This window comes from Sciurus carolinensis, chromosome 2, assembly GCF_902686445.1.
Source record: "Sciurus carolinensis chromosome 2, mSciCar1.2, whole genome shotgun sequence".
NCBI lineage: Eukaryota > Metazoa > Chordata > Mammalia > Rodentia > Sciuridae > Sciurus > Sciurus carolinensis.
Genome location: NC_062214.1, coordinates 190,807,730 through 190,826,915, shown reverse-complemented (window position 1 = coordinate 190,826,915; position 19,186 = coordinate 190,807,730). Strand labels below are relative to the sequence as shown.

The 19,186-nt window shown below is 57.2% G+C and overlaps 1 protein-coding gene across 1 annotated transcript; it reads right to left on the bottom strand.

The window, feature by feature from the left end:
• Positions 1–8,166: 8,166 nt before the first annotated feature.
• LOC124976646 (uncharacterized) lies at positions 8,167–18,671 on the bottom strand. Its single transcript, XM_047539416.1, has 11 exons — positions 18,634–18,671; positions 15,985–16,074; positions 15,700–15,839; positions 15,437–15,550; positions 15,214–15,341; positions 14,545–14,693; positions 14,050–14,123; positions 13,084–13,259; positions 12,968–13,042; positions 12,658–12,847; positions 8,167–8,570 (listed from the first exon to the last, which is right to left on the bottom strand). The coding sequence occupies exons 1-11, from the start codon at positions 18,669–18,671 to the stop codon at positions 8,167–8,169; spliced, it is 1,578 nt and encodes a 525-aa protein (XP_047395372.1).
• Between the last annotated feature and the right edge of the window lie 515 nt (positions 18,672–19,186).

Sequence of the window (19,186 nt, the reverse complement as noted above, 5' to 3'; positions counted from 1 at the left end):
CTTGCTTTCTGTCCCAGCCATTCCACTCCTAGGGTCCCCAGACACTAGATGGGTCCTCTTTTGGATACATCTGTTAGTGTGGTTTACTTGTGTCTCCCAAAAGTTCACCTGTTGGAAAATTAATCCCCCAGATCCTGTTAATGATATTTGGAGGTGGACCCTTTGGGATGTAATCAGGAGTAGACGAAGTCATGAGGCTGGGCCCCCACGGTGGCACGGGTGGCCTCATAAGAAGAGATGGGAGACCTGAGCTACATGCTTGCTCTCTCTCCACGTGGTGCCTCTGCCTTGGTGTGAGGCAGAAAGAAGTCTCTCACCAGATGCTGGCACCATGGCCTTCAGACATCCCATTCTCCAGAACTGGGTGCTAAATAACCTTATGTTCTTTGTAAGTTATCTAGTCTCAGGGATTCTGTGATAGCAACATGAGTGGGCTAAGACACATGGTTACCAAAGGCATCTATAAAAAGGTTTAGAGGTTCATAACGGCATTCTTCACAAGAGCTCAGATTTGGAAACAACACAGATGCCCATCAGCTGATGAATAGGTAAATAAAACATAATACTCCATGCAACTGGCATGTTCTGTTTTACGGGCCATGCTGGTTGTTGAGTGCATTTCCCTGTTGGATGTGCTGGGTGGATTGGGAGGACAGATAGTCATTTAATTCACGTTCCTAGGCTCCCAGGCAAGGGCCCCTGTGCTCTTTCCCGCCTGTCACCTTGATGAAGCCTCTTGAGCAGCTGTGGAGGTTGCTGGTATTCTTCCCATCTCGCGGATGAGCATGCTGAGGCTCAGGGGGCGAGACGACCTGTTCAGAGTCACCCCTGCTCTCAGGCCTGCATTCTCAGCGGGACGTGAGCTGCTCACAGATCGTGCACGTGGCTCCGCCTGCTCCAGGTCTCCTGTGGCCTGTGCACAACGCCAGGCACTTGGCGAGCAGTCAATAAAACCTGAGTCTTTTTCTGTGTCGCCAGAGAGCCCTGCGATCGTGCTGTAGGGTCGTTAAACCCGTCACTGCTGCCGAGGGCGTGGTGAAGCTGCCTCCTCCCTCCTCCTGTCTCCGAACCCCACGGCTCCCAATAGCTCTGGGCATGAAGGTGGGTCTTTGCGGGCGGAGGGGAGGCTATGGGCCTTTTAGGCCCCCGGCTGTCTGCCCTCCTACGGAAGCACGTGCCCAGAAGACAGCCATCCGCGCCGTGCTTTGAGAAGCACATCCACCCACACTCGTCACTCGGCCTTCCGGAGACAGGCGGTGGACTACATGGGCCTGTGTCCTGGAGGACAGCATAGCGGCTCGAGCTTCTGAGTGGCTTGCCCAGCCCTCCGGCTGCTGTGGGTGGAGTGAGTCGGGAGCCCGTGGCGGAGTCCGGGGCACCTCTCGCCCCACACGGGCTGCAGGTCCTCCTCCTGCAGGTCCACCCTCTGGCCTTCCTGCCTCCCTCCTGGCCACATTCACTGTCCTGCACAGGACTCTTCCAGGAGGCCCGGATGTGGCCGCCTCAGAGGGGGCTCCTTTCCCAGCCTGGGCGCGCTGCCGGCCGCGGGGCAGAGGCCCCCAGAGTCCCGTGGGCGTCGGCGTCTGGCCATGCTGCATGCTGACTCCCTTTGTCTTCTCCAGCAGGCCCAGTGCAGCCCGGAGCCTGTGGCCACCATTCAAGCCGAGGCTGCGTCTTGGCCCAGAGGCTGACCCTGAGATCGGGAGAGTGCCACAGATTCTCTGGGAGGTGACCCCAGAGAGCGCGGCACGGCAGAGAGGGAGGGGAAGCCGGGAAGACGCAAGTCACCACTGCCAGTCTCAAGGCTCAGTCCCACGGGCCTCGGGAGGGTGTGGACTGGCCTCAGAGTGGCCCTACCTGAGAGGAAAGGGCCTGGGGCCTTCGTCCACCGCCATCCAGCCCTGGAGCATTCTTCCCTTGAGCTTCCATCTGCTCCATGGCGTGGGCCTCGTGAGCCTCGGGGAGGCTCCCAATTGGAGGCTCATGGGGGTTTGCGGCCGGGGGCTGCAGGAATATGCTGACCCTAGAGTGCCAGGTGGGGGTAGGCCACCATGGCGTCCACTATACAGTAGCCCCCTCTCTGTGGAGAGGCATCCAAAGACCCCCGGATGCCTGAAACCAGGAAAGTCCAGATCCTATACCTACTGAGTTTCTTCCTGCACAGGCACACCTGCGATGAAGGTTAGTTTATGAACTAGGCAGAGTGAGGGATTGATCATAATAAAATGCAGCGATTATGATAATGCTCTGAAATAAGAATTATGTGAATGTGGGGTTTCTCTCTCTCAAGACCAAGACAGCTATTCTTACTTTCAAAGGTGGTTGACCGTGGCTAACCCGAACCGTGGAGAGGAAACTGTAATGTGGAGACTCCTGCCCTTGATACATAAGTGCTTTAGAAAGACTTTGCTGGGCATATTAAATTTCAAGTTTTAATTCCTTTAGTGTGGCAAAATATGCACAACACAAAATCTACCATTTCCACTCTTTTTCAGGGTGCCATTCCATAGCATTAGTGTGGTCACACTGTGTGCAACTATCACCATTGTGCATCTGAAGCATCTTCACCATCCCAGCAGCTGCTTGGGGCCCCTTACACACGCACAGCCGGTCCTTCCCTTCTGCCACCTGGCAACCGCCGTCTCTCTCCATTCGACTCTCCTGGAACAGCAGGAGCAGACAACATCGGTCCTTTTGCTTTGGATAGTAGCTTAAGTTTTAAAATGCACGTATCCTTTGACCTAGAAATTGCAATTCTAGGAATCTGATATATCAAAGAGAGAGAGAGAGAGAGAAGAAAGAAAAGAAAAAGGAACCGTACTATATGACATATGTCTCAAATTTTTCTTTGTAGCATTGTGTTTCAAGGTGAAAAAACAAAATTCGTCCATCAAAAGAGGGTCCTGATTGAGAAACTGATTTTACATTCATGTTCTGGGATATTGAATCACTATTAAGCAGAACAAGTAGAAATGTTTTGGCAAAAAAAAAAAAAAAAAGGCACAAATAATATTAGAGAATGGTCTTATTTTTGTTTAAGAATAAAAGCAAATAGTGTCACCTGCCTGTAATCCCAGCTATTCAGGGGATTGATGCAGGAGGATGGCAAGTTCAAGGCCAGCCTGAGCAATTTAGCAAGACCCTGTCTCAAAATTTAAAAAAAGAAAAGAGAAAGAAAGCATTGCAGGAAAACCCTGTATGCGTGATGCGTGTGTCCGTGCGTTCTGTATGAACTCCGTGCTAGGGTATGCTCTGGGAGGATGGGGTTTAACTTGTTCATCATTTTGTTCTTTGAAACAATATCTTTCACTGCTAAAATACAAATAATAATAATCAAGAAAAAACACTCAATACCTGGTGACCCAGTAAGTCTACTCTCAATTATATGCAAAAGTGAATTGGACATGGATATCCGTCAAATGACAGATCCAGGGGTCCTGGAGAGAGGAAAAAAGGAGGGGGGACCCGGGAAGGAAAGGGATGGAGGGAGGGTGGGCATTTTTCCCCATGGCTATTTCTAGGAGAAAAATAACAAATACACACGAGGGACTCCGGGGACATCAACTTGGGCTTATTGTGGGGAAAACACCCCAGGCCCTCGGTTTTCCTAGGGAGCTGCCGCCCTATGCTCTGGGTTCAGGCAGAATCCTGGCCCTGCCATTCCCAGCTGGTGCTCTTGACCAGTCTTGCTCCCTCTCTGAGCCCAAGAGCATGGGCAGCCCACGGCTCTGCCAACCCCTTCAAGAGGCCAGTGGGAGATGCCAGATGTCACAGTAGACACCCACTCAACGGGTCCTCTTTCCCCGCGCTCTGCAGAGCGAGCGTGGAGTGATCTGTTTAGTTTCTGGACAGAGGGCTTTTGACAGGTGAAAGCATTTGAGAAAGAAAATCCTCCTGCCATAGAATGGATGTAGAGAATTTCTTTAAAAAAAAAAAAATCAACCTTCCAACTGGAGCAGGCCTTTGGTGAAATTTAAGCGTTTCTCTGATTATCTAATATTGACCAGAAAGTGGGGAGGGGAGCAGATAAAAGATGCTGCTTATTCCAACGCGTTCTTTCCTCCTTCCATATGCTGTTTATGATTATGGGTTTTAGAGCGTTTTTCTTCTTGTGTTTCATAAAGTACCGCATCTATTCCCTTAATTCACCCCTCTGCCCTTTCCTGATATTGCCTTGCAGAGGAGGGAGGGAAAGGATCTGCTGAGTTCCGGGGCTGTCTCCGAGGGCCCTAACTCCCCAGGGGCTGCCCGGCAGCCAGCGGCCCATCTCAGGACCCTCCTCCCCACTCCCCTCCTTGCGTGAAAGACAGACTTCGGAAAGGAACCGCACACTCGTGGGTGTGCACGCTCGTGTGTGTGTGTGTGTTGGGGTGTGTGTGTTGGGGCGTGTGCGGACGCGTGCATGTGTGTGTGCATGTGTGTGCACTCGGCAGGGGTGAGGAGGGATGCTAGGAGGCACCTGGGGGGACCTGTGGGGCTCACGAGGCAGCGTCAAACTTTGGGAATTGCTTCCTTCGGGGTCTGTAGGGGGAGGGTTCCCACCAAACAGGAATGAAGGGGCTGAGTGGAAGCGGCGAGGCAGCCTTGACTGGCGAGGTCCGTGCAGGCATCCTGGGGGCTCACAGTGGGTCCTGGTTAAGGGCTCTGGGGAGGAGGACCCCTGGGCAGTGGAGGCAGCCTGCCCAGGACTGACGGTCGGGGGAGGAGGCTTCCTCCAACAGGGACCCCAGAGGCGAGACCCAGCGGGGCTTCCCTCCCTGGGGTAGGATGGTTCACTGCGCTCTGGACAGCCAAAGCCTCCACTCCTCGGGCTTCTGTGGGTCCCCATGACGTGTGTCCACGGCCACCTGCGCCCTCTCACAGTGCCCAAGTGTCTTCCCTCTAAACGGTGCACATTTCTCTCTCTCCTCAGACCTGGTGGTAGAGTACACAGCAAGTGCCCAATAATGACCACTTGATGAATGGAAGAGAATAAATAAGTTGACTGCCCAGCATGGGTCCCTGCTACACTCAGGACCAAAGCTTGCTCCTGAGAAGATGGGGCCACCCCGGGCAGCAGAGGTGTGGGTGGCAAGTTAGAGGATGGTGGGGGGCCCGCCTGCCGCACCCCCGCCACCCAGGCCTTCAAAACCCGAGGGGGCCGTGACGCCCAGCACGCAGAGGGGAAAACTGAGGCTCAGGGGGGTCCGGGCCACAGTTATACGCGGGGAGTGGGGTGCAGCCAGGTCTAAACAGGGGTCGGGCTGCACCCTCCACCTGCCTGAGAGTGGGGTCCAGCACTGCCCAGGAATCGGGTCCCTTCAGGTGGAGCGAGAAGAGGATTGGTCACATGGTCACGCCCAAAACATGAGACAGGCCACTCTGGTGGCTCCTGGAAGCTCACTCACCTTGGTCATTGGCCCGGAAGCTGGCAGTAGGAACTGCTTTCCAGACAAACCCCCTGCAAGTACGTTATTCAAGCAGAAAGCCCCCGAATGAAGGAACCCCAGAATGGACCCGCTGAGGCCCAGGGACAATGCTTGTCCTCATGGGGCCATCCCAGGGCTCCCAGGACAGCCTGAACCTCTAAGACCATCCACTCCAGGAGAGGATGGAAAGACAGAGGCCCAGAGAGCAGGACAAGGCTGAGCCCCCGCTGGTCCAGCAGATGCAGCTCTGCACGCTGCCCTGGTCCTGTCACAAGCTCAGAGCCAGCTCACGACCCGCTGGGACCTCCACCCGGTGGGCCTCACGCTGCCATCTGCTGCCGCCGTGGCTGACATGGCCTCACGGTCTCGCACTGTGTGCTTGTTACCTGCCCACTCCCTGCTGCTCCTCAGGACCCAGCAGAGAAGGTTGACACCTCACCCCAACCCCAGGGCAGAGGCCCCAGGGCTGGCGGCTGGCACAGGTGCAGCTTCCAGGAAGGGCCACCTACTGGAACCCAACACGGGCAGGAAATACTGGGACTGGTCACTTTCCTCGGGGTCAGAAGGCTGTTTGGGAGGTGGACTATGTCTCTGTCAGAGCAAGAAGCTGCCATCTTGGGCCTTCAGAAACATTGGGGGACCTCAACCCCCAGGACAGGGAAGGGAGGGACTCTCACACAGGGGTCTGTCCCCTGTGCCAAGAACGTGCCAGGACCGTGAGTGGCCCGCTGGACAGCTCTGGAAGGCGGGCGATCACCCCGCAGACAGAGGGACACGCCCCTTCGGGTCAGGGCGGAGGCAGCACTTTGGCCCAGTTCTGATCTCCCTCCTGAGCCTGGCAATGGAGCCCAGAGGAGCAGCCTCAGCACCCAGCACTGGCCAGCAGAGGTGCCATTGCAATCTGCCCGCTGCCCTTCCACACGGAGACGCCCCAGCAGGGGGACAGGCAGCAGGCAGGCTGTGAGGGGAGGGAAGCCCGGGGTCCTCCGGGAGCTTCCTCTGCTTCTCAGGGCCTCCACCCAGAAGTGGGGGTGGAGCTGCAAAGATGTGGGAGGGGCTTTATGGAGGATTAATTTTAAAAGCATTTATAAATTACTCAGCCCAACACAAGGCGTGCCAGAGCTGATCAACGAAGATGAATTGCGCCCCCCTCCGTCCCCATCAGGACAAGGACCCAGGAATCTGGTCACACTGAGTGACCTGAGAACGTCGGACCCGGAGTGTGGCACGGCCTCGAGGAGCCAGCTGTGCACAGATGTTGAGGATGCACTTCGGCCTATTCAGTGCTAAATCCTGTGCTGCAAAGAGGCATTGTGTGGAGAGAAGCCCCAGCTGCAGTTATTAGTGAGCGGGGGGCAGGGGACAATCCCCTTAGCTGGTGGAGACCAGGGTGTATTAGGGACACACACCAGGCGCCTGCTCCGAGACCCCTCAGTCTGTTGGTGGTCCTGGGTCAGCTCCCAGCTTCAGCCTGCAGAGACCAGAGAGCGCCTCCAGCTAATTATCTACCTTCTAGGGGATTCTCTCCTGCCACGGGGATGGGAGGGGGCATTGCTGCTAATTGGCGCCTTCCTGATAACCTTCAGATTAAGGCTGGGAGATTACACCGAGGAGGCGAGGAGGTAAGACCCAGAGTAAACATCAGTGCCCTTCCTGAATGCATTCTTGCCAGCAAGTTAAACAACCCAGCCCCTGGAGCCTGTTTCTAAAAGATTTAAATACTAATTCGGGGGCCGAGGCGGGTGGAGGCTTAGTAGATTTCTACTGATTCTGACTTCTTCTGACATCTTTTAGAGACTTCGTTTCTATGCTGTTTGATTCCCTTTGACGATTGTCAAGTTAAGTTTACTAAAAACTGGAGAAGACTTTGTTCCGGGGTGAGGGAGAAGGGGGTTGCTGGAAGGGAAACATGAGCTGGCCCCCAGCCCGTCCTCCACCCTGGCATGGCTTGCTTTCTGTCTCTCAGAAAGGCGAGGAGTAATCAATTCCAGAGAATGGGCTGGGGGAACCTGGCAAAGGGGCCTCCCTCCTGGCTATCGCTTCCAATGTTTTATGCAGCTAATAGAGTTTTGATGGGGCCCCAAATGTGGGCACTTGGAAATCTGCAGGTTGTCCCGTGTGCTTGTGTCACCTGCGCTGGAGAGCAGTTTTCTGAAGGCCCTGAAACATGATATTAAGGACGTTCGGGGTTCCATGTCAGTTCTGCATGAATTCTCACGCTTGGAAGGAAGATCTGGAAAACTGCTGGACATCGTAATTCAACTTTATTGAGCATCTACTGTGTGCCTGCACTGTGCTAAGAGCTTGCATTCACCCCCTCATTTAGCCCTGACAACAGCCTGGTGAGACGGCACCAATCATGATCCCTAGTCCCCAGGTTAGAGAACCCAGGCTTGGTCAGCAAGCGGCAGGGCAGCATCCACAAGCCCCGCCCTCTTCTCCATCCAGGTGGAAGGTGAGTGGGATCCTGGCTGGGGGCCTCAGGCTCAGAGAGCCAACCCCGGAGAAGATGTGGAGCGAAGCCTCCTGAAGCACGAGTCCTTGATGATAGGCACCCCTGCAGCATCCCGTCAGTCACCCCACCCAGAGGCCCCTGGGCTGCGCTGCCCTCCAGCAGCAAGCCGAGGGGCGCCCAAACCCCAAACAGACTTCGCTGTGTGACCTCTTGGAAACCAGTTCCGGGGTGAGCCTGGTGTCCCGCTCTCCTCCTTGGTGACTCAGGACGGTGACGTCCCTCCTCTGAAACTCTGAACTGGCATTAGCAGCCCCTCTCACGGGCTGCACTGAGGCCACGTGGAATGAGGGCTGAGCAACCGAGGGCCGCCCAGAGCTGCCGCCACCAGACGCGGGTGCCCGAGGCCCCCGAGACCATCAGGGCCCCTGCTCTGGTGCTGCTCCGCTGGCCGCGCTGGTGAGTGGGTGAAGGGACCTGCAGCTTCAGCTCAGCCCAGGGCCCCAGCACACCTCCCTCTTGGGTGGTTTCCTCGTCCTCACTGTGGCCGCGGTGCCCAACGCCCAGGGCGGGTGCATGGACAGTGACAGGTGCCTGTCCTCTCTCCTCAGCCCCTCTGAAGATGAGGGTGTTGACACCGCCTGACACGGAATCCAGCCGTGGATTCCGTCCACAGCCGGCTGTGGAGCCGGTGCGGGACTCGGCGCGGTCTTGCGGAAACGGCCCAAGGAGAGCATCGTGGCTCTGGTAAACCCGGGTGTGTCACTCGCTCTGGCGTCGTCGCCTTGCTAGTGGCTGGCTTCTGGGTAACCCGATGTTGACGGCAGCGGTGCAGTTTCCAGGTCGCGGGGCCGTTCTGGAGGGAGCGTCCCCTTCGCCGGCCGCTGAAACCCAATCTTCAGGAAAGGACGCTCTCCCAGAATTGGAGGTTAAATTTCATTTGCTGATTTAATAAAAACTAACAGGATGGATTTGGGGATATTTCATTAATCTTTCTTTCCTTTCAGTGCAAAGGAAATTAAGTTCACTCAGTTCAAACTCGGTTTCACTCTCCGCCGACAGCCTGCCAATGTCCACTTTCTCTCTGGCAAGTTAAAACCTAATTAGTCACAGAAAATTCTTCCCTGACCCCATCACCGTGAGCAGGAGAGCAGCGAGCAGCAGGCCGGACGCACACCCACGCACGCACGCACGCCGTACACACACCTTATACACACACGCCGCACACACCACACCGTACACACCACATACACACACACACACACACACCACACTCCACACACACACACACACACATACATCACACACAACACACACAGACCTCACACACACATGCTACGCACACCACACCACACACACGTTATACACACACATTATACACACACATACATGCATACCACACACACACTCCACGCATATCACACACACATACATCATACGCACACCATTTCACACACAATTACACATAACACACACACCACACACATCAGACACATCACACACACACCTTGCACACACATGCTACACACACCACACACCACATGCACACCACACACATTATACACACATACACACCTACATCACACACACACACCACACATACCACACACACACCACACACAACACACACAGACCTCACACACACATGCTACGCACACCACACCACACACACGTTATACACACACGCTGTGCACACACCAACCATACACACCACACACACACACCACACATACATCACACACATTACATGCAACACACATGCAGTACACACACACCATACACAACACATGCCACACTCACGTGCCACACACATACCACACACATATATCACACACACCTTACACACAGCACACACAGACCTCACACACACATGCTATGCACACACCACACACATTATACACACACATACATCACATACCACACACAGTCACACACACTTCACACATATCACACACACACCATGCCCCACACACACCATTTCACACACAATTACACATAACACACACATACCACACACATACAGCACACACACATTATATTACACACAACACACACAACACATACATATGACACACATAAATCATACACACCATGCCACACACATTACACACAACACACGTCACACACACCTTACACACTATGCACACACCACATGCACATTATATACACATACCACACACACCTTATACACATACCACACCATACACACCACACACACTACACACATACATACATCACACACCACACACCACATGCATGTATTATATACAAGCACATTACACATACCACACACGTCATATACACATTATGCACACAATAGACACACACCACACACATTCTACACACACACCACACACATGCATCACACACACACATTACACACCACACACGCATTACACACAGCACATATACACTGACGTCTGGGTTGTGCACACGCCCACACGCGTCACACCACATACCACACCACACACCACATCTCTAGCGGCCTCAGAGAGACTTGTGAGGCCAAGAAATGGCCTTCCAGCGTCCCGTCTAACACAGGAGAAAGGAGACTAAAGGCGGCTGCTCGAGGCACAGAGAGCTCCCGGTCTGGCTGGCCGTGGCTCAGCAGCAGAGCCCGCGCCTGGCGCTCCGGGGCCTGGCTCCCCAGCACAAAAAGGAAAAGAAGCCTGAGCTTCTCAGCAGTCCTCCTGGGAGCTGGGCTGCAGGGCCAGGCCCAGGGTGGGCGGGAGTGACCACAAGGTCAGCAGGAGGCAGGAGGCCAGGGCTGCTCTCTGTGCAGGTAGGGCTGTGTGGCAAGCCCTCTGCCCAGCGGTGCTGCAGAAGTGGGGACTTGGATTCCCCCAGGGAAGGAGGGGGCTGCTGCAGAGGCAGCTGGGGAGGCACCTTCCAGCACGCGTCCCGAGTGCGTCCCGAGCGCGTCCCGAGCGCGTCCTGGGCACATTCCTGGGCAGGAAAGGTGCCCAAGTGGCCCGGAAGCCTGCCCAGAAGAGAGGCCTGAGCTGGGCTGAGGAGGCCAGGGCTTGGTCAGAAAGGGAGGCCTTAAGGCGGGAGGCAGGGAAGGCCAGCCCCAGGAGACAGAGGACAGGCTGACCTCGGGGGGGGGGGCGGGGGGGGGCTGGTGGGGACAGAGGGGCCCTAGGGGCAGAGAGGACTTGGACCAAGGGAGGCCCCTGCCAAGGAGGTGGGCCACCAGGATGCGTGAGGTGGGGCCAGGCCCCTCTCCTCCTGCCCCCACCCGGTGTGCCCCGGCCGTGACCGCCAGCCTCTCCTGAGACAGGAGGCCCAGGTGACGAGAGGCCACAGCTCCGGCTCCCTCTGAGCGGCCATCTCTCTCTCTCTGAGCAGAAGCCAACTGCCGGCCGGGGCTGCGTCCTCAGAAGGTCCCCAACCAGGCAGGAGGGACTCCCCCAGAAAACTCGGCACCCCCAACCCCAGGCGGTTAGTGGAGGGGCCCCCGAGAGGGCGCCTTGCCTAAGCCGGCACAGTGCCCCTCGGCCCTGGCAGCCTCCAGGGAGGCCTTGGGGGTCGGGGCCCCAGAACTCAGGCAGCAAACAGAGAAGACGCGACCTCATCGTCAGGGCCCCTCTTTGAAGGGGACGCTGGACGCTCCGCTCCTCCCAGGCTGGCTGTCCTTCCTCTCACTCCCACATGACAGCAGCTCGCTGTCCCCTCCCCTGGATGCACCACCACTGCCTTGAATGGCCTGCCGCTCACTGTGGTTCAAGGACAGGACGAAAGAAAGACGAAGACAGAAGAGGAAAGGCCAGGAGGCGGGGACCCTGGCCACAGCTATGACCAGGAGAGTAGATGGCTTCCTCGGCAGGCAGCCCAGAGCAGGACAGGTCACTGGAGGCGGCTTGGCTGGGGTGAGGTACGGACAGCAGCTCCCTGCTCCCCGGCCTCTGCCCTGAACCAGGCATGGCCTCCGAATCCTTCTTAACCCAGGGCACCAACAGCAGGCTCCACATGGACCTTTGTGAGTGTGTCACTTCGTGTGTGCCAGGTCCTCCAAGGGACTGAAGCCGTGACTCACGTATGTCCTGACCCTATGAGATGAGGACTCTGACTGTCCCCACTTCACAGACGAGGAAGCCAAGGCACAGGACTGCGGGTAACTGGCCCTGTGTGACCAGGGCTTGCCAGCCTGGGAGGGGCACAGGCCATGGACTCTGTCCTGTCTCTCTCCACTGCCCGGGGCAGCTGCAGTCTGCACTGCTGGGAAGGTTCTGGCAGCGCCCCTTCACTGAGTACTCATTCCCTTGTCCTTCACTCACCCCTGCCTCCCAGCCTCCCAGCCTCCCCGCCTCCCCGCCTCCCTGCTTCCCAGCCTCCCAGCCTCCCCCACTTCCTTTACAGTCTTCAGAGCCTTTTCTAAGCTCCAATCTTGCCTCGTCTGCACAGAGGCTTCCTGTCTCCCTGGTCCCCTCCTGCCTCCTCCTGCTGTAAGCCCGGGGTCAATGCCTGTCCTGCGGGTGCTGTGGACCCCAGCGATCTGTCTCCTTCCCTGGGACAAGGCTCAGGCCACGCTGAGGGAGGACTCTCTGGGCAGGTGTGAAGCACAAGCCAGCCCAGCCTTCGCCGTCAGCCGCCACACAGAGTGCCCTGCCTTCCCGGCCTCCCAGCTGGGCAGCGGTGATCCTGCCTGAGCTGCTGCTTCAGCCCTTCTCCTCCTCTCCTCCCCACGTGCCCATTTCTGGCAAGGAGGGAGTCACCGAGTCTGGATGGGCACGGCGAGTCCCCGCCCCAGCCTGCGCCTCCCTCACCCGGTCCTGGGAGTATTCTGATTCCCAGCACCTGAATTCCAGCCCTCCTGCTGGAAGGCTGCGAACCCCTCACTGGGTCTCTTGAACTCCTGCTCACCGCCCTGTCCCTGATGCGTCAGAGGTGCCTCCTCTTCCAGGAAGTCCTCCGGCCTGCGTCCTCCCGATGCCTCGGGGGTCTGGACGCACGTTGTAACCGGCTGCTGTGAGAGTCGGTCCCTGGACTAGGAGCCCGGGCGGGCCGTGCCCGGGGCAGGTGCGCAACCCGCGGTCGTTCAGTGAAAAATAAACGAACTTCCGCTGCCGAAGCCACTGAGGCCATTCCAAGATCACCCGGTGCTCACCTTCCAGCAGGGCCCCGCGGGGCTAGGGACACAGGCCCTCACGGTCACCTTCTCATCCTCCACCAGACACAGAGCCTGGCATTGGAGTGGGAGGGTCTGTCCTGAGGCCCTGTGACGGGCTGGCATCGGGAGCCACCTGGTCCACACAAGAAGGCCAACAAGAAGGCCGCGGTGCACGAGGCTCTGCAGTGACTCCCGCAAGAGGGGACCGCTGGCCCGCGTGGCCCAGGACACTCGGGCCGGGATGGTGCTACCATTCCCGCGGCTCTGCATATCCGATTACAGTCGATAGCTGTCAGGAAACACTGCCAACAGGGCCATGCCTGACCCAATCTCCTGAGGCTGGGGCACTGTATGCCCGTCTCAGGGACGCACACTGCCCGCCCAGAGCCCCAAGCTGAGCCCGGGCACCCAGAGACGAGGGTCACAGGCCGAGGTCACCTGCATGCCCAGCAGGGTGCTTGGGGGGCAAGCTGCTCTTCCCAGGCCGATTCTGTGGCCAGGTTTCCACCTTGGGGAGTCCCTCCCTGATGGTCCCCGCGGCCTCCCGCCAGGCTCACCGACCCTGGCTCATGGTTGGCATCCACAGGCTCCGCTTCCCGCCCGCTCTCGGAGGCACAGAGGGGACTGGGTCAAGGTCATTACGTTCCTGAGATCCAGGTCCCAAACCCCGAGGACGGACAGAGGGCCCACTAAGGAAAAGTGCCGCGCGTGGCCACCGGGATCCCGCTCGCCTTCCCAGCGTGTTGGGAAATGGGCTCCCTGTGAAGCCTCTCCTGACCCCTGGCTGCAGCCCTGCCTGCTGTCCCTGCTCTTTCCCGGACCTGCAGCCCAGCACAGAGCCTCAAGGCTCTGTCCACTTCCTGTGGGTGGGATCCGGCTTCGGCCATCTGTCTCCATGGGCGGCGAGCGGCCCCACGGGGACCAGAGCTAGGAGAGCTCTCGGGCACTGCTGCGGCTCAAGCTGGACGGCCCAGCTGCCACCTGTGCAGAGGCCCGTTCCATGCGACGTCCCCGCCAGAGCGTCCACGCTCTCCCCAGATGTTGGGGGGAAGAGGATGAGGTCAGTGAAGAGGACCCACCTGCCCGCTGGCCCACGGCTCCCCTGTCCTCAGTGCTTCCTGCCTGGGCCGACACCCACCAGCCAGATCCAGGCCTGGAAGAAAGTGTCAGCATTTATCAAGTACCTGCTGTTTACTGACCTCCCTGCCCGCCCCCCCCCCATGGTCAGGGTCACAAGGACATAATCACACAAGAGGGACGAGCGTGTCTGACTCGAGAGCAGTTGGGGTCTGGAAGATTTCTACCCGCCTCCGAGTCTAACGACGGACGGGACTCCGAACACTTAAGGAGAAGGTAGAAAACATCAAGGTCAAAAGGCGGCAAGGATTACAGAGATTTGACCTCTTGGGAGGCATCTCAGCAGGTGTCTGGAAAAACAAAAGTAGGCGGGAACCAAGGGCCTCCTTCTGGGTGGGACCTCATGCCAGTGGCAACCAGGCGGCACGAGAGCTCGTTTCCACATGGGGGAAAACACAGCTGTGCAAGTGGACGCCATTTTCAGTGGAGAAACTTACACATGACACATGAAACTAACTGCGGAAGCGTGTCCAGGTGCACGTCGGTGTAGAGAGTGGACACACGCTGCGTGCGATATGCATGAACTGCACAGAAAGGCGCTTCCAAACGTTCCTGGGTGTGAGGATCTGGAGAATCCCTGCAGCACCTGAAGCGGATATAACAAGTGTAATGAAGACCCAAGTTCAGGAGAAGGAATGTTCTAAACAGCCCGAGCCGGCCACCCTCCTCACTGAGGCCCAGGGGTGCCCCTGCCCACCGCCCCTCCACTCAGGGCCTCAGCCCCGCCCAGGTGGCAGGCGCCTCAGAGGGAGGCTGCAGCAGGCAGCGGTGGCCCAGGTCTGCTGAGCAGGCCTTTCTCTTGGTCTTCTTGGGGTGCCGCAGAAAGTGCCACAGGCCGGGGAAGCTTAGCCTGTGGGACTCCATCTTGCTTGCCGGGCTGGAGGCCGGAAGTCCGAGATGCAGGTGTGGGCAGGGTTGGCTTCCCCGGGCCTCTCCCCTGGGCTCGTGACAGCGTCTCTTCTTCCGTCTTCAACTGGTCCTTCGTCTGTGTCTGCGTGGGACTGTGTCCAAACCTCCTCTCAGGAGGACACCAGTCCTCCGGGATTGGGACCCACCCCTGTGATCTCACTTTACCCCTTAAAGGTCCTGTCTCCAAATAAAGTCACCTCTCGGGATCTGGGGCTCAGGGTTGTGGTGTAAGGGGTGAAGCAGGGGACGCAGCTCTGCCCGCACAGCCTCGGAGGACCCAGCCTGGACCCAGAGTCCGAAGTCCCATGTTCTCGTCCTGACAGCCCTGTCACATGTAGACGGAGGCTTTGGCGGGAGGCAGAGATGGGGGAAGGGGTGGTGGGGAGGAGGGCCCTGAGGGGGCCACGTGGGGAGACCCACCTTTCCTCCACTTTCTGTGCCATGTTTGAGGCAGGGCTGCCCCAGCCCGGGGAAATGGGCCCTTCCTCCAGTGCACATGAAGGTTCTGGGAGGTTTTGCAGGGCTGGTGGAGGCCTGGACGGGGTACAGAGGAAGGCAGGATTATTCAGCAGGGAGAAGCCGAGCGTGGCCCCCAAATCCTCCCAGGCCCCTCTTGTCCACCCAACCTCAGCCTTCCCCTCCAGTGGGCACCGTTCCACTTCTCTGGCTGCGTCAGGAATTACCTCTCCTTTGGGCCAAAGACAAAAAAGAATGCAGACTTGTTTCCAGGATTATTAAATTACATGCAGCGTATTCTTCCCGAGCGCGTCCCGTCTGCGTGGGGTTTAGGGCTGTGCTCGGGCCAGCCGGGCTCCAGTTACCTCTAATGAGGATAATGATCAGGGGGCTTAGCGATAATTCTGCATTGATTCTCGGTGCCCGCCGACCCCGTGTTGGCCAACTCGGACGCCGGGAAGATCAACAGAGGCTCCCTCCAGCCGCCTCACCGCCAGGCACCTCGAGCTCACCTGCATCTGCTGGGGGCCACGGCCACCCGCCTGTCCTCCCTCAGAGTGACCAAAGGCTCTTGGGATGGGATTAAACACCAGCTCACACCCCTGTGGAGAAGAATGGAAGTTGAAGCACGAAATAAAAACCCCCAACAAAAAAAAAAATGCAGCTAATTCCCTCCTGTCAGCGATGGATATTAAAGACTATTCTCTGGCAAGCCTGAAGACTGAGAAGCCACAATAGCACTACTGTTGAGTTTTAATTTAATTTTCAGAAAGGTAAGTGAAGCCCCAAGAGCCGGCCGGATAGGAGGTGCCGGAAGCTCTTCTTCCTTGTGGGCAGTCTGGAGTTTTCCTGAGGCCTGGCTGGGGAGATTTCCTGCATTACTGAGGGGAGATGTCCTAACAACAACTAGTCAGGTAATTGCAGTTTATTGAGCATCTACTCTGTGCTGTCTTTTCCACAGTCTGCAAGCCTCACAATAGCTCAGGATTAGATACGATTATCTCCATTTTGTGGAAGAAGAAACCAAAGCTCAGAAAGGCTGTGTGATTTTGCTGAGGGTGCCCAGCAAATAAGAGGCAGAGCTGAGACTCAAACTCAGATCTCTTCAGCTCCACTGCCTTTCCAAACAGGAGCCCCGCTCTGTGCATTCTCTGTTGCTCTCCAAACGCAGGGTACCTGTGGGAGGAAGGTCACCTGCATGACTCTACTCCTGCATGACTCTCCATAGCAACTGGCATTGTTTCCAGAGTTGAACAAACCTGATGTCATCGCTCCCTTTGCAAAACTGTCCCACCTATGGGGACAGTGGCTACATGCCCTGCCCCTCTACATGCACTTCACTGCTTGGCACTCACTGAGCACCTTCTCTTCCCGACACTGGACTTGGTGTTATTCACATGTTACCCAAGAACTAACATTGAAGGCCCATTTTAGAGTGAGGAAGGACTTGAACCCAGACCCTTGAGCTGACGTCCACACCCTGTGGAGTGGCCTCCCTTCTTCCAAAATCAGCAGGCACATCCTGGGGGAAGCTCTGATGCTGGCTAGAACAGGAGGGACAGGAAAAGGGGCAAGGTAATGACCACTTACCAAGCCAGAGTAATCCACATCGACTTTTTAAGTTGACAAAGGTCACGTGTGGCTCATGGATTGCAAATTGGTGGCCTCTGAGGTCGGCCAGCAGTGCCCCAAGCCCTGCCTTGGTGGGCAGGTGGCCTGGGGAGAATGCACCCTCACTTGGGCACTTGGCATCTCGGGGAGCGCGGGACATCAGGCCAGGCTGTGCCGACGGCGCTAAGACAGACCTGGATGCGAGTCTCCACCAACCAGCGACTCCGGGGTGGTGCCGCACGTTGTCCTTGGTCCCAGGCTCCAGATTCTTCTCTCACTACACGAACACGCACATGCGTGCACACCCACTCTCCACCACCCTGTGCCGACAGTGTTGGGAGCCCCGGTGACTTTCAGATCTGACTCTCCCGGCCAGGACATGGGCTGTTGAAATCATGGCCTCACTTTACGGCATAGGAAGACTTTTCCCACTTGCCACAGGAAAACAGTCGCCCCGATTAAAAAGCCGAGTTCCAGGGGAAGCATCTTCCGCGTCCCTCTGCCACGCTGGAGCAGCATGCTGAAGCACGGACCTGATGGTGACAGTGTCCCGTTCCCAGGACCCTGCCGCTGTCCGCAGGGCAGACTGCACACACGTGTGCATATTTATGTGTGTGTGCACGCACGGCATAGTCATGTGCACGTATGTTCATATCTGTGTGGTCGTGCACGTGTGTTACGTTTCACCTTTGCATCTTTGTGTGTGCAAATGAACAACTGTGACTATACGTGCATATCTCTGTACGTGTGTGTGTGTGTGTGTGCACAGGCATGGACACTTGGGCGTGCATGAGCGTGCGTGTAAAGACTGGATCCTGCTCGCTGGTCCAGCCTGACTTCTCTTCGTGCCCTCTAACTCCCCACCTGCCGGACCAGCCAGACTGAGCTCCTGGGGAGCCCCTGCTGCCCCTGCTGTCTGCGCCTTCGTGGACAGCCCTGTAGTCTGCAGCCTGACCCTGGAGCCAGACTGCCGGAGTTCCAGTTCCGACAGCTGCTGGAGACTCAGTGATTCCTCTGTGCAGTGGGCAACGGCGGCTGTTTGGAGGCTTGAATGTGGAACACCTGTACGTGCCCCGGCGAGGGCTCCGCGGGCACACGGTGCATGGCTAACCAGGTTTCTCTCCGAGGAAGGTCTCCCTATTTCAGGAGCACTTGGGTTGTGCCTCTTCCACGCCTCCCAACATGCTGGAGCAAATCTCCCTGTTCTGGGATTGGCTACCCCCACATGCTGTGAGATCCACTGTCTTTGAATCCCCAGCCCCATTACTGTGGGCCCGGGACATCAGAACACTCCAGAGGCGCTGTCCTGGCCCAGCCCGGCTAAGCCCCGCTCGGCTGGTTCTTTAAGGCTTCCGTGGGTGACTCTCTAATAGACACCTTAGTGAAGCCTGGGAACAGGGAGCTTTAGGCTGAACCTCTCCAGTGAAATGACTCCTCCTCAAGGTGACATTGTTCTGGTTGTTCCTGCCCACCGTTCAGGGGCACTTACCCAATGGCTGTGCTTCGAAGGAATAAAAGGCTGGGAGAAGATGCCCTGGCTGCTTACTCACCTGGCACAACTGCCCAAGTAGAGCTCCAAGCCTGGCATCTGGATCCAAACCAGTCTTGATGGGCAGCTGATGGCTCACAGCTCTGGTGGAAAGTGGCATGAGAGGGTCCCGCTTGCCTGGGGCAGAACGTGGGATGGAGACCCGGGACCCAGTCCGGTAGTTACTGAGTGGGCCTTCTGCATGCAGGACCCCCCAGAGCAGCTCCAGCCCACACAGCGCTGGCCGGCAGGTGACGCTGACGGCAGGGCTGTGCGGAGCCGGCTCACGCTGGCCCCTGACAACTGAGTGTTGAAACTGGAGGAATGTCGTAAGCAGATAGTTAAACAGACACATGGTTACAAATTAACTGAGGCAAACTTACAATTAACTAGCTTACATGGGGAACACGGTAGCAGGAGGCTCTTCTGCATGATCCTGCAATGGTGGGACTCACCATCACCCACCTGGCAAGAGCCATCGAAGGTGACCACAAAGAGGGAAGCTTCACGCAGAGCACGGACTTCGGGCGACAGTGACGTGTCCAGGTAGTCAGTTATCGTTAAAATCGCACCAC

Bases quoted from the DNA above. Each gene is read 5' to 3' on its own strand.
- LOC124976646 (XM_047539416.1), bottom strand. From the start codon at position 18,671: ATGCCAGGCTTGGAGCTCTACTTGGGCAGTTGTGCCAG. The intron at 15,342-15,436 runs GTGGGTCTCCCC...TACATGTGACAG, and splicing joins GCACAGAAAGTGGAGGAAAG to GGCTGTCAGGACGAGAACAT. The intron at 14,694-15,213 runs GTGACTTTATTT...TATCCGCTTCAG, and splicing joins TGAGCCCCAGATCCCGAGAG to GTGCTGCAGGGATTCTCCAG.